The sequence below is a fragment of the Montipora capricornis genome, chromosome 12 (assembly GCF_036669925.1).
Source record: "Montipora capricornis isolate CH-2021 chromosome 12, ASM3666992v2, whole genome shotgun sequence".
In the NCBI taxonomy this organism is placed as follows: domain Eukaryota; kingdom Metazoa; phylum Cnidaria; class Anthozoa; order Scleractinia; family Acroporidae; genus Montipora; species Montipora capricornis.
Genome location: NC_090894.1, coordinates 14441061 through 14466060, shown reverse-complemented (window position 1 = coordinate 14466060; position 25000 = coordinate 14441061). Strand labels below are relative to the sequence as shown.

General features: G+C 40.0%; 3 protein-coding genes and 1 long non-coding RNA gene across 6 annotated transcripts in view; 1 reads left to right on the top strand and 3 right to left on the bottom strand.

Moving 5' to 3' along the window:
* Positions 1 to 461: 461 nt before the first annotated feature.
* Positions 462 to 11082, top strand: LOC138025989 (probable 2-ketogluconate reductase). 2 transcript variants are annotated; one of them, XM_068873156.1, is made up of 4 exons: positions 462 to 1009; positions 5998 to 6154; positions 9697 to 10550; positions 11039 to 11082. In XM_068873156.1, the coding sequence occupies exons 1-3, from the start codon at positions 593 to 595 to the stop codon at positions 10095 to 10097; spliced, it is 975 nt and encodes a 324-aa protein (XP_068729257.1). In that variant the 5' UTR covers positions 462 to 592; the 3' UTR covers positions 10098 to 10550; positions 11039 to 11082. The 2 variants fall into 2 exon arrangements, with proteins under 2 accessions (XP_068729257.1, XP_068729256.1); XM_068873155.1 differs by lacking the exons at positions 5998 to 6154; positions 9697 to 10550; positions 11039 to 11082 and adding exons at positions 2432 to 2581; positions 2666 to 2767; positions 3137 to 3652 and having other exon boundaries at positions 581 to 1009.
* On the bottom strand, positions 4464 to 5431 carry LOC138025991 (uncharacterized). 2 transcript variants are annotated; one of them, XR_011127212.1, is made up of 3 exons: positions 5298 to 5406; positions 5008 to 5212; positions 4464 to 4880 (listed from the first exon to the last, which is right to left on the bottom strand). It is a non-coding gene; the product is annotated as an uncharacterized lncRNA (long non-coding RNA). The 2 variants fall into 2 exon arrangements; XR_011127211.1 differs by having other exon boundaries at positions 5008 to 5431.
* Positions 11083 to 12562: 1480 nt separating the features above from the next.
* LOC138025990 (alpha-1D adrenergic receptor-like) lies at positions 12563 to 14860 on the bottom strand. Its single transcript, XM_068873158.1, has one exon. It carries the CDS (start codon positions 14317 to 14319, stop codon positions 13333 to 13335), a length of 987 nt encoding a protein of 328 aa, XP_068729259.1. The 5' UTR covers positions 14320 to 14860; the 3' UTR covers positions 12563 to 13332.
* A 4037-nt stretch (positions 14861 to 18897) lies between these two features.
* Positions 18898 to 25000, bottom strand: part of LOC138026885 (uncharacterized) — a 6306-nt gene continuing 203 nt past the window's right edge. The window contains exons 2-3 of the mRNA XM_068874345.1: positions 19946 to 20007; positions 18898 to 19836 (exon numbers count right to left, since the gene is read on the bottom strand). Coding sequence (XP_068730446.1) covers positions 19058 to 19836; positions 19946 to 19988 — 822 coding nt within the window. The 5' untranslated portion in view covers positions 19989 to 20007 and the 3' untranslated portion in view covers positions 18898 to 19057. The remainder of the gene's footprint in view (positions 19837 to 19945; positions 20008 to 25000) is intronic.

The following is a 25000-nucleotide window of genomic DNA, read 5'->3' as shown; positions in this document are numbered from 1 at the left end:
ATTTAGCAAAATAATGTTGTTGTTGTTGTTGTTGAAAGAATGTCAACATTAAATGGCAAGGCAAGTGGCATTCCTTAAGTTAAAAAAACCCCTTGAGATCTTGACCTAAGCCCTGGCAAAAAAAAAAAATTGTGGCTGCTGTTTACGAAGGCAAGGTGCCAGGAGTTATATTTTGCAGCCAAACAGAAAGAGACATCTTGAAGCTATTTTCAGCTCTATTAGCTTTTCCATCACTGAGCAATACTGTTGGCTTCGGACATGTGATGTTTCTGCAAATGCATTTGTAAGATGTGCAAAGTACTTTAGCCATTACTGAAATGAACTGGAAAGTCGATAGCCCGGGGTATTGAAGGTTTTCGCGGGAGAGTTGAGTCATTCTAGGTCGGTCCGTCTCTTTGGCCACATCTCAAGGGTGGTTTTTTAGTGGTTTTTCGTATCTCGCGTTATGTACTCAGTAAGTAAACTTTTCACATTGATTGTCTCGTGTGAGGGTGGCGTGACGCCCCCAGCGTTACAATGCGTGATGAACAAACTCCCTTGGACTTCTGGGTAAGACACGTTCATTTGAGTTGTGAGCAGGTCTGTTATTTCGATGGAAACTCTTACAAGACCTTTAATTGTTTGTATACCCGGCTTTCATTTTCCCCCGGCAATTCAACAAAAATTTGACGAAGGCGTCAAAGATTTTGACCTTATAGTTGCTGATCCACGAGACATCACGGAGGAGGCTGCCCAAGCAGTCGAAGGCTTGGTATGTTACCCAGCAAAACGTTATCATCTGGACGGAAAAGTAATGGACTTATTTCCAAATCTCAAAGTAATAAGTAGCGCTAGTGTTGGTGTTGATCATATTGATGTTGTGGCGGCCAGTGAACGCGGGATCGCGGTCGGAAATACACCGGGTGTTGTATCGGATGCTACAGCAGACATGGCGTTTGCGTTATTGATGGCGTCTGCCAGAAATGTGGTAGAAGGGGACAGAATTTCAAAATGTCCAGATACCAAAAAGGTACGTAGTATTTCAAATTTTTGGCCAGAATTCAATTTTCGTTTTCTTTAGGTTTGCGTTACATACTAGCGCCAAGCCACCGTTACGTGACGTACGTCATAACAGTCAAACCACGTGCCAAAGAACTCCGGTATTCCTGTATTCCTGGTGCACCTCTCCTAAGAAAAATCCAGGATCCGCCCCTGAATTTTTTCCCTCGCCTCGGGGGAGTTAACAGACAAATGTATGGAAAGTTAAATACATGATTATGCATGCTATTTTTTCAGCCATTTCAAACACAGGCCATCTTTCAAATTTTCACTTTTCTATTTCATGTTTTTCTTTTACTTCGTAATCCTTGAAGACGCTGTAAATCAACTTGAGACTAACCTCAAGGCTTTTAGTATTACATTACCATAGTAATAAGAAATAATTAATGATATTAAAAGCTTGACGTGAAAGTAAATAGCAATAAATAAGTAACTAAAGATATCAATAAAGGGCAAAATTACTGAGCGCTGATTGGCTGAGACAGAGGGCATTTTGTCTTAATCGAGGGCATTTTTGGTAATCAAGAGTAATTTTGCCCTTTATTGATAAACAAGTAATCCCATGAGTCCTCGTATTATTAAGGATTAATTGCACTTGTGTTTTTTCCAAATTTTCCAAATTGCCCTCGTCGCTTCGTGACGCGGGCAATTTTGGAAAATTTCCAAAACACTCGTGCAATTAATCCTTAATAGTACTCGGCCTCCAGTGATTACCTATACAAAACAAACCTGGAAGTCATTTTTTTGCTTCTTCACTGATGGCAAGCAACACAAAGCGCACGAACTTTACATGATTTCCCTCTGAAATCATGCACTGCGGTCATACATGACATGATAACTCGTGACCTTGAGTGACCTTGACATGATAACTGTATAATCTGCAGTTATGACGTCACAGGCGCTGATCTCGAAAATTCACTGTACGCTTTCAGCCAATCAGAAAAGAGATAGTGAGTTCAATGTATAATGTTATGTTATTTGACATCTCTTCAATGACCCTTAAAGGCCCGGTTTCACCCACATGCTTTGCAGGCGTTTATTATTGTTTTGAAATGCCAAGGCCATTTGTGATTGGCTGTTACCAGATCATGGGGTTTCCCTGAATTTCTCGTGTTGCGGCAATTTACTGTGGAAGCGGCAAGTTATTGTCAAATATCGCGTTAGGTTTTCGAAGTCAAAATCTTCATTTAGTCGGTTGTGGCGAGCTATCAGGAATACCAAAGTGTTAATTTTTATGGCTCAGGAATTGCAGACGTGAAGGAGGACGATGAAGGAAAAATAGACATCACTACCGAGGTGAGATATTTCGATTTTTCAATGCGAAGCACGCGCGCCAGTAATTTTACATTTCGCTAAAACTAGCTCCTGTTAATATGTATTCAATCCATTTCAGGAACCAGGAAACGCAGAAAATACAAGGATAACCTGTTCATGTTCAGGGAAATGCGCAAAAAAGCGGGGAAGAGGATTATGTCCTTGCAAAGAATCAAACCTTCATTGTGCAGAAGCTTGCAAATGCAACAGATCGAAGTGTACGAATCAGGTAATGATAAATCTATACACGATCAAAACCAGTAATTCTTTAAGCGACTTCTCCGAAACATCGCTCATGTTATTCACTATACAGGTGGCAGCGACCGTGGTCACTCAAAGAAGACAGGAAAATGTCATTCCGGATGGCGCCGATCGCTTCGAGGCAGACGTCGAGCAATCTTCTACAGCGATTCAGGTAAACCTTCATTAAAAGTTGTTTCTTTTCCTTCTTTGATCATGGTTTAGTTTGGATGGATTGTTCATGACCATGATGGACTGTAGCCCCTTTTATCTGAAGCTTAATTCTACAATCCCAGTTGCACTATACACAACCAGAATACTTGGAGTTTATATCAGACATGTGTTTTATGTAAACATGGCGCGTCTGTCTTGCAACTCTTTAGTGTGGAGTGATTCTGAATTCAAAGTAATTTGCTCCCAGAGAAAATATAAAATTATGTTACATTGGCAATAATTACAAAAATAGTAGTTATAAAAGAAAGCTCAGAGGTTCACACATTTTCATAGTCCTTGTTTAATTTATTTTCAATCTATATGCTTATAGGAATTCATTCAAGGACTGGATGAGTCTGCCAAGGATAGCCTGCTGGTTAGATTATTGAGTATGGGCAGGGGCAGTTTAGATTTTGCTAAACAACTGGTTGCGGAGAACTTACCTGAGGAACCTTCACCCCCGAGTGACCTTCCATGGTGTCAATGTCGTGTCTGCGTTCCCATGGAAACTGAACAGGAAAATGTTTGCTGTAAGAAGCGACAATGTATCACTTCTTATAGAACATTCAACAATATTTGTCTCGACAGAGATATTCTTGAGGTGTGCATCAAAGCACGGTGTGACATTAGGGCAGATGAGTTCAATTTCTCAATGGAAAGTTTCCGCAAAGCAACTTATCGCCAGTTTGCTCTATGGAAGTATGGCAAGTTGGGTAGGGGAAACAGGCGTGTCCTACCTGCCTGTGTAGTAAGGTTGATTCGACAGGCTTACCCTTCTGCTGATGGCAGATACATGGGATTTAGAAACAACTAAGCCACAAAAAACTGTCAATCAGTCATATCCAACTAACCTTTAGGGAGCTGGTCAAAACTGATTTACACAGACAGGACCCACCACTCCACTGAAAGACTTAGTGTCACTTCTAAACCCCCCACCCCCCCTTCTGCCCCCTTCTGCCCCCGTTCCTTCGTGAACTGTTTTTGTGCAGTTTACCTGAATAATATGTAAACTTCATATGCACACAAACAATGAAGGTCCCCTGTCAAATTTTCAAGCTAATAACATGTACTCCATCGGGCTCAAAAGATTGGTTGTGTGAAACTTCCCCGCTTAGTCTAGGTGGGTCCTCCTCGAGTTCACTTGTTTTGACCAGTTCCCTTAGTTTCAATTTGATCAACATCTGTAATTATTATTTTTTGGCAGTGGCTTGGATAAACTACTACCCTTTACATCGTAAATATTTTCACATCGGCTTAGAACTTGTAATATGGTTGTTGCCTCGCCTGAGTGTTAATAAAATGAAAAATATAAACATTGTATCAACAGGTTTGCTACTCATCAGTAGCTGAAAAATTCCCTGAATGTTCCCTGACTTCTGGGCAATTTTCACCGACCTGAAATTAGCTAGCTGAATAATAAAAAAAAACTCGAAACTGCTCAAACCTGATCAAAACTGCTATTCCTGCAAATGTCATTCAAATTGATCAGTTTTAATAATGCTTTTCTGCCAGAAAATGTAATCCCCTCACTTTTCACTGACTATTACAAACTTCTAAGATCTTCCCTGAACTTGAATTTTTTTTATTTTTGTCTGTTTTTCCCTGACATTTCCATGACCATGGCAACCCTGGTATATAATAAAAAGAAAGAACATAAAGCTGACAATTGGAGATTAACTTTATTCACATCATTTCACATACTTTGCCAAAAAAATTACTTCTACAAATTAAATGGCTGTCCATCGGGCATACCACGAGCTGGTGTAGAACACAAAGGAATCAAGTCTGCATGAAACACAAAATAAGCAAAATAAATGAACTAGATAAATAACAGAATATGCATGAGCCCTTTCAAAACATCAACATTTCTAGTTATTGGAAAATGAAAGAAAAAGAATGACAAGAGGACATTCAATGAACAGATTTATCGATTCAACGTATTGCTGGGATATACACATAGAATACATGTATACACGTCAATATACACAGTCTGTCAACTTATGGGCTTACCTACATCTTGAGTTGTTGAAACCTGAAATGAACGATCACCACTGGCCACAGGATCCCTGACATCTCTGAAAGGAAAATAGAAAATAAAAATTCTAATAAGGTTCTGTCTCCAGATTAGAGGTATTCGCTCAAGCCTATCGCTCGCTCGCTCAAACGAAAGAACATGCCAAGAAACGAATGACAGAAAAATACCTTCCATGACTTCGATGCAGGAGAACTTCTGCAAACTCACTGTTAATAAGCTTTCCGTGGCTTTCCTTTCGTTCTTGCCAGAGATTAAACACGGATTCGCGAAGACGAATGTACTTTGCTGTCCCAGGTAAACGAGGTCTTCCAACACGAGCACTTCGTTCCCTCTCCGCCATTGCCGATCACAACATCTACATGCTACTATAAACTATCGAAATGAAAGACTAATCGGGAACACGAACCGAAATAACAACAAAAAGATAAACTACGATAACAGAGGTACTTATTTATACTTTTTTGAGAATCTAGAATAGGTAAATAATAGTGGATTGAAACGGATTTCAAGGCGAATCTACTTTTCCATCATTTTCAACTGCAAGAAATCAATTAGAGATGCACGGGGCGCGCAATGCATTGATGGTGAAACCGGGCCTTTAAAGGCCCACTTTCAACCAACAGGCTTTTCGACCATTTGTTTTTGTTATGGAAATCCTCATTACTTATTGTGACGATCTGATTGGATGAATTTCAGCTTAGGCAGGATCTTCTTCTTCATACATGAAAATAATTTTGTTCTACGGCACGCAATGCCTGTGAACATTTGGCACTAACTTGACTTGTGGGCTAACATGGGTATAATAGGACATTTGCATGATGATGTCATTTGATTACAAGTACCAGAATCCTACAAGTTTTGCTTGTCTTGTGCTAATTAGAGCTACTGCTATTTTTACTCCATTGGGAATACAAAATCTAAATAAGAAAAGGAAAACATACTGAATTCTGGTAGTTGTATTCAAATGACGCTATTGTGAAAGTTGCCTATTAGTCATAGTCAATGAAATAATGTGTACTTTTGAAGTACAGGTAATAGATGAAAGAGAGATTTTCTTAACACTTGTAAGTCTTAAGAATTTGCTCAATTGTGCATTGAACACTTAGCACGTCAGGTCATCTTATTCATTGTTTTCTATCCTTTAACATCAATAACAGTTACCTCACTTGTTTGGCTCTGAGGTTTGTGGATCCACAATTGGAATTGTTGGAATGGGAAGGATTGGGAGTGCCATAGCCAAGAGAGCTAAAGGCTTTGACATGACAGTTCTCTATCATAACAGGAAACGGCGGGATGTTGATGAGGAGCAATTTGGTGAGGAACATTATTGAAATATCTTTTTCACACAATTCAGTTTTCTAGTGGATGTTTTTTGAGAGAGATATGATTAAAAATATCGCAAAAAACATCAAGTGTATTAAGGTCAAGGAAATAGACCAGAGTTGATAGAGTAAGTATGTCATATATTGCAGCATCCATTGCAGAAAAGTACATTAAATGGAACAGTGCAGAGTCTTTTGGTACATTTATGACGTAGATCATGATCTTTCAAGATATTAGTCACTTTTTGCAAGAATTTTCATGTGTCTTGATTTAAGTTTTTTCTGGAAAGAACTTTTTTTAAAAATAACAGAAACCTCATGCAAACAAGTTCCATAGACTGTAATTAAGTCCAATTTAGAGGAATGACTTTTTCACCCTTACATGTAACATGGCTTGTGCATCGTTCGACAGCTGTTATAAATGGCCATTATAAACTTGTTCCCTGGCTTTCACCATCACAAAAGCAGTACAATTTTTCTCTCCTTTTTTATATCAAAGCATCAAAGTGAATTATAAAGTCAACTCCAACCCATTACTATTGTGGGAGCCACGCCCATGGGTGATAGCCTGTGGACATTTGGGAACAGTATTCCTGGTTTTTGCTCACTTACTATTGGAAAAGCTGGTTCCTATTGATACATTGATATCGTACCACAACAAACTGTTAAAGTGCTACTATGACGAAATTTACATCTTTCCTATCTAAGCCATTTAAAGACATACACATGTAGCCTGTACGAGAAGAAAAATGGTGTTTACTATTTTCAAGTATCTCTTTTTGTTCCAAAGATATCCAAGTTTTCGTAATATGCAAATTAGCGAAGTGATGACGTCTTAAACTCAACTGAATTATGATCATATATCAGTTCTGTTACCATGGCAACATTCTGGGCTCCCTGATATTAAAGGCTTTGCTGGCCACCTTTGGCGTTCTATTTTGTTTGGCAACGGTACATCATCTGCATGATCCTGCAAGCATATAAATACGTTAGGTCGAGTTGCTGCCTTTCTCCATGTTTTTCTAGCTTAGGGACCGTTCATTTTTTATGAGAAAGGGGGGCTGGTGGGATTTGGGCGGGGGGGGCACCAAAAAAAAATTGGCTTGATGGGGGTTCCCAGCCGAAAAAAAATGAAGGAAAAGGGGGGGGGGTTGGACGAAAAAATTAGATTAAAAATAGGATAAGAGATTTTACAAATTGAGGAAAAAATTGACCTCTTTTATTTATAGCAAATATACTAAAACATTTCCAGGGTATTCAAGAAAGCTTCTCAACAGCTTTTTATATATTTTATAATAACAGTGAACGTACCATAATAACAGTCTTGAATAGTAACAACTTTCTTTTCATTCATAAAATGTTGTTGTCAAGTGCATATTAAACAAAGACCAGTAATTTGAGTCCTGTAATTGGAACTGACCGCGTTACGAAGGCTTTTTCTGAGAAATTTAATGGGAGGGGCATGAAAGTACTAAAAGCAGTGAGGGAGAGGAAACTGATGATGACTACAAGAGTGATGCCCCTGACTCTGAAGACGACTCAAATGATGTCGTTCTTGCTTTTATCGCCTCAGATGAGGAATACGCAGACGAGCGGCCAGCTACAACACGCTCAGGACGAGCTGTAACAAGAAGAGCAGAAATTGACTTTTCATTCTTTTGAGTGATTTGTTAAAAGCAGCTTTCTAGCTTTCAGGTTTCTTTCAATAAATTATGTGAAATGTAACAAAACGAAACTTTAATGCTGCAGTAACTTTTAACACCATATGTATTTTTTATTCAAGGGGGGGGGGGCCTTCCAAAAAATTACTCTGATGAGGGGGGGCCAGGAGAAAAAAAATCGGAAATTGGGGGGGGGGGGGGTGAAACAATTTTCAAATTACACTCCTCCAAATTCCACCAGCCCCCCCCTACCCCATAAAAAATGAACGGTCCCTTATGATCACCAAAATATGATCACCAAAAATATTGAATCAGGTTGAAGGAAACTGGAGAAAGAGTGAGTTGCCATGGGGTCCAAGTTCTTTACAGCCGAAGGTGTGTTGCCTGTATAACTATTCGCCTAACAAGTTTACGTGATTTTATATTGTGTTGAGTGAATGACGTCATCAGTAATCTCATTTGCATATTTTACACATTTTTCAAATTTAAATATCTCTGGAACCAATGCAGATGTTTCCAAACGGTAGACCGGGTTTTTTTTATCTTTCCTGGAATTCTATATGATAAACCTAAAAATTCAAGGGATAAAAATTTGATCATAGTAGCATTTTAAGTGATAAAGTGTTGTAGTGCCAATCCTTCTAATAAGAACGTTTCTTTCAAGTGTTGAAACTGGTTTGAGCCACCATAAATAAAGTTCATCATTATTTTTTAAGAACTATTAACAACGTAAACCAGATAGAGTAATTGTAATACGATAGCGCGAAGTTAATTATGAAGTGACGTGTTCTTTGACGTATTTCTGGAAGTTCTTCATTTAGGAAGTTTAAGATCTACGACGCGACGGCAACGAAAACGTCACAATGTTTGCATATTTAATGAGCAAAAACAATAGCTTTGCACGCTCCGCACGTGCATTTTTTATTTTTGTACATTTCTTTCACGTTTTCGGCAAATCTGCGACGTAAAATGACCAATCCTCAAGTTTGATGGAATACGGAGAACGTGAACACAAGGCAGCGAATTTGAATTTTCTGTCGTAGCTTCAACACCGCACCTCGTAATTCAGTTCCTGGAACGTTACAATACGATACAATACAATACAATACAATACATACTTAATTGACCGCTCCCCATAGGGGCTTTTCAGGGCCAATGAAACAATCAACGAAACAACAGAACACAACAACAACAACTGTTAAGAATCCCAACTGGCCGGAGGCAAACCAGTTGGCTATTTACAAAAGCAGCTGGGAAGTGCAGCTGGGAAGTGACCAGCTCCCAACGTCAGTGGCTTCATAGCTCAGTTGGTTAGAGCATCGCACCGGTATCGCGAGGTCGCGGGTTCAAATCTCGTTGAAGTCCTGAAAAATTTTCAGGCTTCTCGACGCAATAGAAATTTGTGCTCATCACTGCGAGACAACATGGTTTCATTTGATTTCATACCCGCTCACTCATAATTGCTTATCACGGGAAGTTGTGAACTCAGAGGTGACCAGCTCCCAACGTCAGTGGCTTCATAGCTCAGTTGTTCAGAGCATCGCACCGGTATCGCTCATCACTGCGAGGCAACATGGTTTCATTTGATTTCATACCCGCAGTGCAATATATGATGTATTTCATATATATCTTTCACTCATAATTACTTATCACGGGAAGTTGTGAACTCAGAAGTGACCAGCTCCCAACGTCAGTGGCTTCATAGCTCAGTTGGTTAGAGGATCGCACCGGCATCGCGAGGTCGCGGGTTCAAATCCCGTTGAAGTCCTGAAAATTTTTCAGGCTTCTCGACGCAATAGAAATTTGCGCTCATCACTGCGAGACAACATGGTTTCATTTGATAACACACTCTCTTTGTTGTTGTGTTACACAGGTGCCCAGTACTGCAGTACTCTAGCAGAACTGCTGTCTCGGTCTGACTTTGTGGTTCTTTCCACTCCTCTGACACATGAAACAAAACACATGATAACAGCTAAGGAACTATCGATGATGAAGCCAACCGCAACACTGGTCAATATTTCACGTGGGGGACTTGTCAACCACGCTGACTTGACAAATGCACTACAGAACGGAGTGATAAGAACAGCCGCGTTGGATGTGACAGAACCAGAACTGCTCCCACGAGACCACGCCCTATTGAAATTACCTAATGTCATCTTGACCCCGCATTCAGGAACAGCAACTTTAAACACAAGAATGAAAATGTTGGAAGTGGCACTGATGAACTTAAAGGCGGGCATAAAGGGGGAAAAACTTCCTTTTACTGTAAATTGACGATGAAACTTCACTATCCACTACAATGACGATGGTTTTCTCAGCCAATAATTGCGAATTTCAGACCGACATTTTCACCACATCAATATTTAGGAAACTTCACTGGCTTCCAATCAAGAAGAGAATAATTTACGAGATACTCTTACTGACGTACAAATCGCTGAAAGGGCTTGCTCCAGACTATTTAAGGGACTTATTAGACCTGTATGTGCCAACTAGAATTTTTTAGATCTGGATCAAGACATCTCCTCCGTGTCCTTAGAATCAGAACAAACTACTATGGTGGAAGTGCTTTCTCTTCGTGTGCACCTAAGCACCCAAACCAACTACCCTCGTATATTAAACAGGCAGCTTCTGTAGACATTTTCAAGAAAGAACTTAAGACATTTCTTTTTGACAATGATATCGACTTTTTGACTTGACTATGTATATATATATATAGATATAGAGAAAGTGTAGGAGAGAAACCCTGACAATGCACACCCCAAATAATCATATTTTTAACTGAATAAATGTTTGAAAGAAAATTTGCCCTGAGCGGGATTTGAACCCACGTCCCCCCATTACTAGTCGGGTGTGATCACCACTACACCACCAGGACAACCATGCTGGCAACACAGCCATCGAAGAGGTGATTTACGTGGTTAAGGCGTGGGCCTCCCGGGAAAGGTGACAAGGTAGGGGAGCCTATAACTTCGCTTGAAACCCAACTAAGGATCAAGTTAATGATGCACGACCGTAGTCAACTTAGCGGATGACAAGTCACCTTGAAAGAAAATTTCCCGGGAGGTCCACTCCTTAACCACGTGAATCACCTCTTCGACGGCTGTGTTGCCAGCATGGTTGTCCTGGTGGTGTAGTGGTGATCACACCCGACTAGTTGCGGGGGGTTGGGGTTCAAATCCCGCTCAGGGCAAATCTTCTTTCAAACATTTATTCAGTTATATATATATATATTATTATTATTAAAAGGAAAGGAACTTCATTTAGGTGTCTAGTCGTTCTAGTGCTAGAGCGCTAACTGGGGAAACTGTAAACTGAAATCAACTAATTTCTTGAGTAGAGCGGAAAACCGGAGTACCCGGAGAAAGACCTCTCGGAGCAGAGTAGAGAACCAACAAACTCAACCCACATCTGACGCCGAGTCTGGGAATCGAACCCGGGTCACATTGGTGGGAGGCGAGTGCTCTCACCACAACGCCAGCCCGCACGCATGAACGCGATGACAAGTCTTTCTGCTATATGAAAATATTGATTTAGCCAAGCCTAAAAGCGGAGCTCCAGGCCGGTTATTTACTCTTATTGGCCTTCCTTAAACAACGAATTTACGGGGTAAAACAATTTTGAATTTCTTCAGTTTGTTTAGCCTTGACGAAAAATGCAGTAAAAAAAATGTTTTCCAAACTGTTTTCCACCTGAGCATGAAAAGGAAAAACCTTAAATAACAATGACCACGACCAGGTTTTCTGAGCCCGCGAGACTGAGCACCTCCAGCAAACAGCAAACCATTGTTTTAACGAAAACCGCTGGTCAGCAACCTTGGTTCTGGTCATTTTTGTCTACGGTGTTCCCATGAAAAGCGTCGACTCTTGAGCTTTAGTTGACGAAGTATGGCCGTGTAGCCGCGTCCAGCCAGAAAAAGCGCGCGAAAAGTCAAGCCTCGTTTATGTCTAAGTGTCCTGTTACAAAAAGTTAACATGGCTTGAGCCTGCGATCCAATCGAAAATACATTATTATTATTATTATTATGATTAGGATATTATTAAATGATTATTAAATTATTGGGGAACTTCGTCGTAAGTACGCGCCCACTAGCAATACCGCTTGGCATGATTACCATGAGAAAAGCAACTCATGAAGTAGGTTCCTATGAGTATGTGCACCGCTTGGCGGCCTTTCAGGACGCTGGAGCTCCGCTATAAGCTGCGTTTTCCAAGACATGTTCAAATCGGTAGGCAGTTGCAAAATGCATGTGATTCCCGCCTCTACAATGGAACAGCTGTTTGCACATATCCCAGCTCATGGGGCTCGTCTCGACCCGTCCCGTTACTATCTAAATTACAAAAGATAAACATGGTTGTATTAAGGATCTTTAGTATGAAAACGGCATATGATTATGCATGCTTTTTAAGTGGGTCTTACAGTTAAGTCCATTTTATTGACGTTCTTTGCAAACCAAAACTTAAAATGACCAAATCTTAGGTTTCTGGGTAAGCACGGGTAAACTCAAAGCATCCAAACAGCAGCCTGTTGGCACTTTTGTTTGTTTAAAACTATATACAAAAGAGGCTTAATTAAGGGTCAATTCCATACAAAATGACCCCTTAGCCTCGTTTATGTAACTCCGATAAGGGCGAAAAAAAATTGGAATTCATAATAATAAAGCTAATTACTATTTAGTCTTCGAAAACCCATCTAACAGTTTCCTGTTTTTGTAACGTGGGATGGCACTCAACGATAACTCATTTTTTGTATCCGATTTGACGTTTTGTTTATTCGCATTTCGCGAGCAAAATACATAAATCATTTTTCAAATAATATTTCATTGTTATTATAATCGTTCGCTTACATCTCTTAAATAAACTTGCGTGACAAAATGCGCAGTATACAAACAAAATTCTTTTGATCTCCTGCATGCAAAGATTAATTAACAAACAATAGTTACAAAAGCCAAAAAGAAAAGTACGTCGCGAGATATCTCACAAAAAGTTCACTGAGAGGTCAACGACTAACACCAAAATACCGGTATAAAGTTCCTTCAAATATGTAGGAATCTCAAAGGTTTCCTGTCTGCGATTCTGGTCAGTCTTTTAAGTTGAAAAAGGAAAAAAGGAGGAATATTTAATAAGCCCACAGTGTGCTTTTTGCGTTTTAACAGTCTGAGCAGCTTGTCAAAGCACACAAGATAATAGATAAATTTATCCTGTTTACGGCAAACAGAAAGTCAAGCTGAAAGCTGCATTTTCCCAAACCTCAAAGAAACGTTGATTTTAGCTCATTTCTTTGTCTGTTGGTGGGAGAAGAGAATTTTCCTGGTTTTGTGACAAGCAGCCGCGTTCTGTTTCCCGTTTGCCGTTGCCATGTGGACGCAATGCTAAATGTCTCTAAATTACTTTGCTTGATATGCGTACGTGTCAGCCAAAGGCAATGTGAGCATTAAAACTACTAATACTTTCATGTTGTCGTAGTTTATCCAATTTGCTGGGTCAAGGGTGAGTCGTGGATATTGATCGAATTACGCTGTACTATTTGGAGTTATAACACTTGCATTTTTCTGCTGACTAAGGTCCAAGTTACTCACACGCGTTACAGTGTTCATTTCGTGTCCCTCACTCGTTCCATCGCTACATTTACACCGCAGCAATCTTCTGTAAGCTTCGGGAAACTCAGCGATCCTTAAGCAATAAATCCACGGATTCATTGACGAATTGCTCAAGGCCAGAGTACGTGCCCAATTGTAAGCCACCCCAAAGTTTTCCTCGGCAAAGGCAGAACGCAAATATAGAAGAGGAAACCAACAAACCGTGAAAATTACAACCACTATGGCCATGGTTGCCGCTAAACGACGTTCAATCGATTGATCAGAGATGTGTTTTTTGACTTTTAAGATGATTAAAGTGTAGCATGAGATGATAGCGACGTAGCAGAGGCCAACAGCAATAACTGTAAAATGCGAAGTCCCCTTTTTACTGATAGTCAAGCGCAGGACACCATATATGATAGGCAATGCCCATGCGATCAGGAGGGCCAATTTGAGACGGGTTTTCGTGCGAATAGATTTGTGATGTGAATGGAGAATAATCAGGCAGCGATCGATGCTGATGAGGCACAAGTGAAGAACAGACGCCGAACACGACATGTTGGCAATGAGTCGGAAAAACTGTAACACAGTTCCTCTGCACTGGCCATCGATTTGAAAACCAAGGAAGACCGAAAACAGAGGCTGCGCCAGCGCTGTAACCAACACATCGGCTACCGCCATACTAACAAGTAAAAAATTCGAAATTGTTTGAAGTCTGAGAGTCCTGGAAACGGAGCAAATCAGCAACACGTTGCCTACCGAGCCAACGACGGCTGACAAGATATTTACAACCATCATGCCGTAGATATTTCCCATGGACAGCAAATGGCAGTCACTACCGCCCATCTTGCTTGTGGGTGTATCATTCGTAGAGTTCATTAGAAAATCCGAATTGTTCCTAGGAAGCGGAAGAATGGACATCGCTCTCGAACACACCTTCTACGGCAAGCTATAACCTTATATTCGAGCTCAAAATTGGCTACAACCCAACATAAACAAGTACACCCTCTTTTTTTGTAATTTCTGACGCAAGCTTATTTGATGCGCTTGACTTCCGCTCTGATTGTGACATAAAGGTGAATCCTTCACTCAAACGATGCGGTCTGTTTACTTTGTGGCTCTGTTACAAATGGACTGAACGACATTTTATACGCTGGATCGTGCGGCTTTCTTGTTTGCTGCCAAAACTGTGCTAAAATCACAACTTCCTCAATTTCCTTTTCCGCAAAATGTTGTTCAGAAGTGAAAGGAAATTTTACGTTTCTTAATGTAAACAAGCATGTCAAATAAATAAAAAAAAAACAGAAAACTTTCAAAAACTCAATGACACAGTTTCCAAAAACGTTTTTCAAAGCGTAAATGTACTTAATCAGATATATAAAGGTCATGTAGTAGATCCTTTTAGTTCACTGCAATGATTTACAATGTTGAGGAAACTGAAAGGAAAAAAACGCAGAAAAAATAAACACGGAAATGGTATATTTGGATGTGATTGTGATTGAAGACCCTGAGGTACGAGCCCAATATGTAGAGCGAACAAATTAGAGCAACAATATCCGCCTTCTTGTGACATTTAAACAAACAAATCAACCTCAATGGCATGTTTGTTTTTTTCGTGGCCTCTCCTTCATAAAAGATTACAAAGATATATTGTTTTTTTTTTCACGGCGCTTAAACCGACAAAAACTGTTGAAAAGAATCTTGAAAAGGGAATCATTATTGTGTCAATACACTTGCTTTCCTTGTCACTCTAATGAAGTTTCATGAACCATGCAAAGCAATATAGCTCTGCCAATATGCAAAATGCACGTTTCGGACCAATTGAAATGTCAATTTTGAAATGCTTCTTGTATTGTATATTGTTTATTGAAAAGAAAGAATGCGCTTGTCATCGGCGTCAGCAATTCAAACGAAAAAAAAACTTTTCCCTGGTCCGACTGCCTCGATTTACTTCACAGCCTGACTACAAACAGATGGGAAACGTCCTCATGTGTTATATCTCAAAACTGCTCACTGCTTTTGTTCAGTCACTTATTGCAACTAATAATTACATTTGACGTCAATGATGACGTCATTGATGGCGCTTTTGTTCGATGTTATCCATATTGAACTACCGTCACTTGTTGCGTCTTTGGTTGCAAAGCACGTCGTTGGCGTCGCATCCGAATGACACGGACCCACTTCGCGTTTTCCTTTTCCGCAAACTTGGACGGTTAGGGAGTTCGATTTAGACGCAGCTAGAAAACCAGTAAGGATTCTGGACTTCAGCGTTTGGTTATAATATGAAAACGAGTCGCATTCGTTAAAGCACACTCTTGATTGTAGCAAAAGAGAAAAAAAATTAAATTAGAAGCCATCGAGTGCAAAAGTCGTCAGCCCGCAATCGAAATTCTGTTAACATAAAACGTTTTTGGCGGAAAGCATACTCTATACAGTTTTGTAGAGTTGGTTAAAATAAGTTAAGAGAATAAACGCCTCCTGTCTATTAAAGCTGCCCGCTCTTGGACCCCTAAAATTTATACTTATACTTGTACCACGCAAAGCAAAGCGTATTTACTTGTATTTTAATCGTGCAATAATTCCAACATTAAGCGATATATTTCCAGGTTAAGATTTTATCGATGAGCACTCCCAGGAACTTTACATAATCTTCGCATTCAAGAGAAGTATCACTATTTGAAGCATTATTATATATCCTTATGTTAATCTGGTAGTTAAAAGCTTCTTTTATGATGGTCTAAAAACATTTAACCCTTTGATTACTATCTGGCAAAATACGTCCAGCTTTATCCACGGTCCCATCTACCCCTTGTGACGTCATCACTTTTAACGGTCAGGAACAGCTTTGTCCACTAACTTGTGCAGGGAGAAGAGATCTTTCAAACTATACCAGAATGAGCACAATTCAGTCAAGGAAACTGGAGAAACGGCCAAAAAAACCATGTAACACTGACCTGAAAATCTCTTTTAAAAGCTTGCTCCATTACCCACCTACCTTTCTGAGCACCTAATTCTAAGATGATGAAAGGTTTCTCAGAAACTCTTCCCACCAAAATAAGGCCTACCAAATGCCCAGCAAGTTCAAAAAAAAAATGAGGCAAAGAAAGCGGAAAGAGAGGGAAGGAGAGAAAGCGAAAAGTGAAAGTCGAAAATTTTGTGCTACTTTTAACCCAAAAACGAAATTTTGTTTTCGGCGCATGCCCGAACTTTGCAAGCGCTTATTTTGCACCTGGCTGAAAAGGCCGCGGAGTGTACAACCTGGAAACGGGTTTGTAGGGAGATTTAGCTCTTAAACAGTACGACAGTGACCAAAAAACTCCCAGTTTTTCGGCCAAATCTCTAGTAGCTAAAGGGTTAATTAACCAGCCACAGACTTTCTGCAATTCGATGTTGATTACACTTTCTATTGATTTCAAATCCTTGTCAGCATACAACAGGTTTGTATCATCAGCAAATAAATAAAAAAGCTTCTCAGAAGAATTATAAATATCATTAATATAGATCAAGAAAAGTAGAGGGCCTAGAACCGAGTCTTGTGGGACCCCTGTTAGCATATTTGTTTTAGATGAAATTTGATTATCAATTTGAGTAGTTTGAACACGGCCATTTAAGTAGAATGAAAACCAGTCATTTTGAGATAGCTTACTCAGGAGAATTGAATAATCCACAGAATCAAAAGCCTTTTTCAAGTCAAGAAAACACCACAAGTGAATAATTTGTTATCCATATTTCCTTTGAATCAAATTAATATTTCAAGAAAACACCACAAGTGAATAATTTGTTATCCATATTCCTTTGAATCAAATTAACAATATCCACAATTGCATGCTGAGTTGACATGTTCTCACGAAAGCTACACAGAAGTCCATTTGATTCAACATAAGATTTTAATCTATTATACACAACGTTCTCAAAGAGTCAAGCGACGCAAAGAGCTTTTCAACTCATATAAAGTTATTCGCGTCGAACACGTCCCAGAGCTCCCTCGTGCGGGTGGACCGGTGAGGGTGGGACTCTGCGGAGACTCTTCTCCTGTTAACTCTTCCCCGTGAGGGGGGTAGGGGCGAGCATTTTGCTCAAGCTACGTTTCATTTTTTTAAATTGTTATATAAACATTTTAAAAGAAGCGTTTTAACTTGTATCTATATTGAAGTGTTAGTTTCGATGTAAATGCGATATAGAGGAATATATTAGGAGGGATTAAGGGTGCATGATTACGGTTGGATTTTTGGGAAAATAGGGTGAATTGAGAAAGGAAGGTAGAAGGGTAGAAATGGATACACACATAGTCCAGTTAGTCCGCTAACGGGATGAGGGGCACCTTGTTGTAGTAGCGGGCTATCTGGTCTTTGTCTATTAATTATTCACTTTTAATTTTAATTTTCAACCCAGCTCAAATCCAATATTTTCCAATTTTCCATTATTTTTCCACATTCCGCCCCCTCCCCCCCCCCCCCCCAACTTTTATCCCTTCAAAACAATCTGCGCCAATCTGCGCCAAGGACTCTGAACTTGTTGAGCCGAAGTGAAATCTTGGCGAGGTTTTTATATTAAGAAAAAGTGCTGAAAACAGGAAAAACAAGGCATTTAACCGTTCTGCCCCCTTAAGGAAGCAGTAAACCTGTGCCCGGTTGTTCAAAAGACGATTGACGATAATCTCTTATTAAAAATTAACCAATTATTTTATTTCTCTTATCCTTAATGCTGTTAAAAGCTGATATTTGGCAATACGTTACATTAGAAGAAGTCAATCTTGTAAAACAAAAGTAAACGAAAGAATTTCTCACCAAAAAGTTGAAAACATAAAAAAAAAAATTAACACTAATCCTGGATTAAGTTAATCGGCTTTCGAACAACCGGGCCCTGGGATGTTAATGAAATAAGAAGTGATTTTATGAAGAAATTAGAAAAAGAAAAGAAGGCATACTCGAACACCCCGGACAGTCCACTACAACGCCGGAGCACGTCAGGTTGAGGGTGGACTATTTGGTGTTCGTCCATTAATTTTGAATCTTCAAATTTACTTTTTAATCACCTTAAAATCTTCATATTTCTCACCTTCTTTTTAAATCACTCCCCCTGCCCTCTTTTCTTCTTTCTTTCGGTTTGTGTTCCTTTGCTAAGATGAGGACTTGAAAAACTAAGAATTCTTCAGTTTCTAGGAACGGTTACGGGTATACAACTCATGTGATTTTTTAACGTCATTAGTGGCTGGTTATTCACCAGTAAAGGTACACGTTATTTAACGTCAGAAGTTCCTTTACTCTCTAGAGAGTCACTCTCCCAGGAAACCGATGGTGCGCTCATTTTACCCTCCTCTTTCCATCAGTGCTCCGTTTTAAGGGTATTTAAAGCTACTTAGGCTACACTGAAAGGAAGAAGTCGAAACAAGGATATGTGAGATCCGGGGATCGAACTCAGGACCTTATGCACCAAGGCCGACTGTGCCACCCTTGCACTTGCCCTGATGCATGTAAAAAAGCACACTAGAAAACTATTTGGAGCATTTTCGAACCTTTTCTTTAATACTTTCTATAGTGACCGCTACGTTTTATGACGATGTGGTCTACATTTTCTAAGTCGCTGGTTCAGTAGGAGATAGGAAAAACTTGTTTTGAAGATATTTTAGTGGCCACTTTGCTGGTGCCTTCGCGGGTTCTCATGGTGCGAGTTCCGTGCTCTTAGCCGCTGGTTTAGTGGCTCTAAAAACATGAAATGGAAAGGGAATTCGAACGTCGTCATGAGGGCTCAAACTCTTGAACTTCCCCATTTCCAACTCAACGATGCCATCTTCTATTTCCTCGTCAGAAAGCTCACTTAATGTGCTGTAGAAACGACCACGAAGCATTTCATACCACAGGGATTTCTTTACAATCCACATGATCTTTTCCTCCAAGACTTCAACTTTAAAATCTGCCTGCCGAAAAACTGCGGAAATGCTCTCTTTAGTGCATTGTTGAAAGGCATCTCGGAAATTTTCCTCTTCTTTAGTGAAGTGCGGGAGCCCACTGCCTGTGGATGTATCCTCGATTACGACCAAAACCTCACCACTTGGTTTCAAATGGGCTCTTAAACCCTTGAGGACCTCTATAGGCCGACTAAAATGATGAAAAGAATTAACAATTGACACCTTATCAAAGAGCTGGTCGAATTTAGAATCGGCTATAAACTCCTCCGCTGTTTTTGTCACGGCATAAACTCCTTTTCTTTGCTTGGCTACTGCTTGCATTTCAGGGCTGGGATCCACGCACCAAATCGCATTTTTTAGTTGCCGCGCCTCAAAAATCCTCTCTCCAAAGAACCCAGTTCCACTGCCAATATCGACTACAACATGGTCGGGTTCAACATCATCGAAATATTTCAAAAGAACCGGTAACATGGCCTCGTGACGTGCTTGGTAGAAGTTGTCATAATCTTTGGCAACTGAGCGATAATGATCTGGAGAAAAAAAAAAGTCATTTGCCATTGATAACGCAACCAAACACTTGGTCATTATGAAATTCTTCTCTGTGTATTCAGTAATTTGATGGAATGACTCTTCACTTACCAGCTTTCCCGAAGCGAACGCTTTGTTGATTTTCTTTTTCCATAACTTGAGGAGGTTGAATCCTATACGAAAAAAAAAAAAGAATATTGGAAACGAATGGAAGGCTAATCCAACTGACTTATCTTGTGAATTAAAGCAGACTATATATTTGGCAAGAACGTTCTGTGCATCATCCATGCAATGACTAACGCTGAATATCGTGCACAAAGTGCGAAACTATTTTCATGGCCTTATGGGTCAAGTGCAGTATGGCTTAAACAAAATTAAAATGAAAGGAAGAGTGTGTAATAGTAATTGCAAGACTGATATCATTTCTCAGCTTTAATGCAAGATCCTGGAAGAAGGTTGTTATCTTGTCATTATGATATTGGGAACCGTTAGATACGACTTTTTGTGTGGGATACTTGTGGTATCCCACACTATTTAGGGGCACCCAACGATGATCTTGGGTGAAATATGTGTTCGGGAGAGTCATACTGTTCTAAGAATTTCGGTTCTACGTTGCCAAACAGCTACGGATTTCTTTACTAAAACATCACCTAAATGATTCGCAACCAGAGAAAAGTAGTCCCTTTTCTTTGTTTTGTTTTTGTTTTTTGTCTTCCCGTCACTCCCCTGCAAAGTGGTGTCTTTGTGCATAGAGTCTTTGCCCGTATTTTGTTAGGTTCAAGGGAGTGGTGGAAATGCGTAGATTTTTCTGGTAGACACAGGAGAATATTTAATTAACCTGCAATGGCGTCGAAGTCGTTGAAAGCAAAGGGCGTTTTAGTGGGTCTTTATAAAATATACCTTTATGGAGCTCAAGAATGGAACGTCAATTGGATAAACAAGACAGGCGGCGAAAAATTAGTATCTGGAATCTTAAAAAGCGACTAGTAATGGACTTCGACAACAATCTTTCGCCCGTTGTAATCACAGTGAACTGTATTTCTAATTAGGAAAATAACACAAACAGTGGTGATAAACATTGTATTCCAATGCATTTTTATAAAACCTGACGTTTCGTATGCTAGTCAACACACATTTTCAAAAGTGACCGTTACAATTTTGTTTACGATATATATATAGTTTTTAAAAATTGTAACGGTCACTTTTGAAAATGTGTGTTGACTAGCATACGAAACGTCAAGTTTTATAAAAATGCGTTGGAATACAATGTTTATCACCGCTGTTTGTGTTATTTTCCTAATGAAGCTACGATGGCCGAAGAACAAGAGTTTATACGATGTATTTCTAATATTTTACCAAGGGTGGTGTTATGCCTGTACAACACTGAAAACAAATGGAAAAATATCTGGTAACTTACGGGTTTAACAAAGACAGAAGGAATCAAATACCTTAAGTGGATCTGTGATCTCTGTTGTCTGGCTATTTGTATTTATTTGTACTCAACTCTTAACAGGTAATTGACCGACCCAATATCAGGAAACGCATTCGACGCTAAACGAAAAAAGGGGGGATGGCCTAATAGCAAATATGTTGTGGGTCTCAATACATGTTTGGCTGGCGAAGGTTTTTGTGACAACTGTTTGCCTCCGTGACTTCATCATGTTGTGTAATATTCGAGCCTAACAAATTTGCATACGTGGGTTGAATTGTGATACGCGAGGAATTTTTTCTTTTTGACAAATGATTAATAGGTAGCCTAGTTTTTAACTTCAGAAAAAGATCTGTTTTGTCTCTATAGTGAAAAATGAAGTTTATTTGGGAAGCCAACAATATTTCTTTAAGTTCCTGGTATTAAAATCCAATTAATTGCAACGACTTACTAGTGCGAAGATTGTTGAGTGTCATGAAATTACATTGCTCATACAGCTATAACTGATTTTAATAGTATTCCGGTTGAAACTCTCGTTCAGGGTGTGGCCCCGAGGAAACCACATGTCCACGAATGCTGAGAATTTCTTCCCGATGTTGATGCTAACACTCTTACTGAATTGGGGGTTAAACCAGAGGATGTTGCGTTCTCGGTTTCTCCTATGGCCGGTCCTGGGGGGTCAAATTTCAGCCTGTAATTGTAGTCACTCTCGTCCAGAACTCAGTTCTGGTAGGGTGGTGCTTCACGGTCGAAAGGATCTTTCATCCGACGAAATGGACGATAGGCGTTTATTGATCCCTACTGGAATATTTTTCACGACGGAGGGGAGGGGGGGGGGGGAGGGTGGTGGTTGCTTACAGCGAAGAGAGAAGCGTTCATTACCCTAAAAGATCATAAGCCGAACTTTGCAAATAAACCTACCTGCCGACTAATTAACCCAACCAAATCTCAGGTAGGAAAAATAAGCAGGCAAATTTTGGACAGGGTTAACGCCAAAGTAATTGTAGCCACCGCAATAAACCAGTGGAAAAACACTTTATCTGTTATCGACTGGTTCAAGAAAATCGACAACAAAAAACAGCACAGCTTCATCTGCTTTGATATTGTGGAGTTTTATCCATCGATCAGTGAGGAGTTGTTGAATAAAGCGTTGGACTTTGCGTCTGCTTACCGCAACATCACAGGCAGAGGAAAGGAATATTGTCATCCAAGCTAAAAAATCCCTTCTCACTCACAAGCAGCAAAATCATGGGAAAAGAAAAGTGCGAGACCAGCATCTTCGACGTCACAATGAGCAGCTTCGACGGCGCTGAAACGTGCGAGCTTATAGGCTGCTTTTTGCTGTCACAGCTCAAGACCAAGTGTGGGGGCAATATAGGCTTGTATAGGGACGACGGCCTAGCGGTCTCAAACGCCACGCCCAGAGGGAACAAAAGGATCAACAATGACATTTGCCTTGTATTCAAAGCATGGCCTCAATATCACAATCGAAGTCAACAAAAAATTGCAGACTTCCTGGACGTCACGCTTGATCTCAACGACAACGCCTATAGGCCCTATACTAAACCTAACGCCAGCCTTCTATACGTCAACAAAGAAAGCAACCCCCCTCCCCCCTCCCCTCCGTCGTGAAAAATATTCCAGCAGGGATCAATAGACGCCTACGGTCCATTTCGTCGGATGAAAGATCCTTTCGACCGTGAAGCACCACCCTACCAGACCTGAGTTCTGGACGAGAGTGACTACAATTACAGGCTGAAATTTGACCCCCCAGGACCGGCCATAGGAGAAACCGAGAACGCAACATCCTTTGGTTCGACCCCCCATTCAGTAAGAGTGTTAGCACCAACATAGGGAAGAAATTCTTAGCAATCGTGGACATGTGTTTTTCTCGGGGCCACACCCTGAACAAGGTTTTCAACCGGAATACTATTAAAATCAGTTATAGCTGTACGAGCAATGTAAAGCAATTAATCGACAGACAACATAGAGCATGAAATTACATGGCAATTGTTTGCCGCGCTAAACCGTACAGCAGTTCAACTAAACGTTGTAATTTATGCTTGCACGAGAAAGTTGTCATTATCTGTGAACCGGAGCGATGTACATTGAACAAAAGAAACGAGTTAGTATCATCATGCAGGCACCGAGAGAAGGCGCTACAACAGAACAATTAACTTAGCTCATAAAAACCAACATGTATGTAAATTTACGTAGTGTTTGTGATATAAAAATAAGGGCGCAGCAGTGTGAATAAAACTCCTCAAGAATGAGGCTTCAAACCTTACGAAACAGGCCTGTAGGGCAATTATCGTGTGGCTATGTTTTAATTCTCACAGCCCTCTATAGTTACGCTCTACCTATGTATTGAGCACTCTAACTGGCTCGATCGCCACCTCTTTTTGATTATGATGATCATACAAAATCGCGCGTTCTCATTGGCTCGCTATCTCGGATTATCAGCCGATAATCACCTCGACGGACAAAATGGCTGCCAGTAGTCGTTTTGCCACTGTAAGTAAAGATGATTTCGCGTTGAGGTTTTTTTTTTCTCTTTTTTGAAATAATGACCTGTGTATTTATACTATATATATATATATATATATATATATATATATATATATATATATATATATATATATATATTCGTGACTCGCGAATTAAGCAGTGATCGATTGTGAATTTTGATTAGGCCTTAACTCTCTTTTAACATCTAATTAAGCTTTCATTTTACGGTTCGGTTAACTACACTTTTCACGAGTTCGTGTGAAGAAAATAGCACTCGTTTACTGATTAAGCCTAAGCGCTCGAATTGATTATCTCACTGCGTACCGCGTAACCGCGTGGCCAGCATCTAATATAGCCTTCCATCTTGAATTGAGTACCTTCCGCGTACCGCGTAGCCAGCTTCTAAGATAGCCATTTTCAATTCGTAATTTATTGTTACTTTAGACAATTTTCGAACGTTCCCGGACGCTGCAATCCTGTCTCACTAGAACGCTTCTTTACAAGGTTTGAATGCCACGAATGTTGTTAAACAATTATTGCGAAGAACAAGTCGTGTTTGCACTTTTCGAATTCTTTTTCAATATTTGTCGATTATCACAAAGTCATTAAGTATTTGTTATGTCGTCCGTAAATGTCTCAGGGGTACCCAACGAGCCAAATCAACCAAAAGCTGTAGAAAGGCATTTTAAAGTACCTTATGGTGTTTAAATAGACTGCGAGCAGTCCCTTCATTAATCAGTCAAGTGGCCCGCTTTTATGAGGAAGTCGTGTTTTGTCACGCAAACAAATGAAATACCGAAGTGTACACTTCTCTTCCCAAGCCTACTTCGGTCATTTTATTTGTGTGCGTAACAAAACACGCCTGCCTCAGAAAAGCGAACCGATCGACTGATTTATGAAGGGACTGCTCGCAGTCTAATAGTCTGTTTAAAGTGATATTTTTGTTAGCTAGAAAAACTTGATATCATTCGGATTCCTTAGCTGAAATTTTAATTAACCGAAAATGTTAGGGAACAAAATCTTCCTTTGCTGACAATACTAGCTGAAATGAATTTTCCACGAACTTTCTAGGGAACTATTTTCTTTCCGAAAATGCTAGCTGACTGCCAAAACAGCAAATACGACCTTTCCGTAAACCTCAGGGGCTATGATTTCCCCATTGCGAATCTTTTAGGCCACGTTTCAGTTAAGAAAATCTGAGTGCACTCTTTAATCAACGCCGAAAGCCT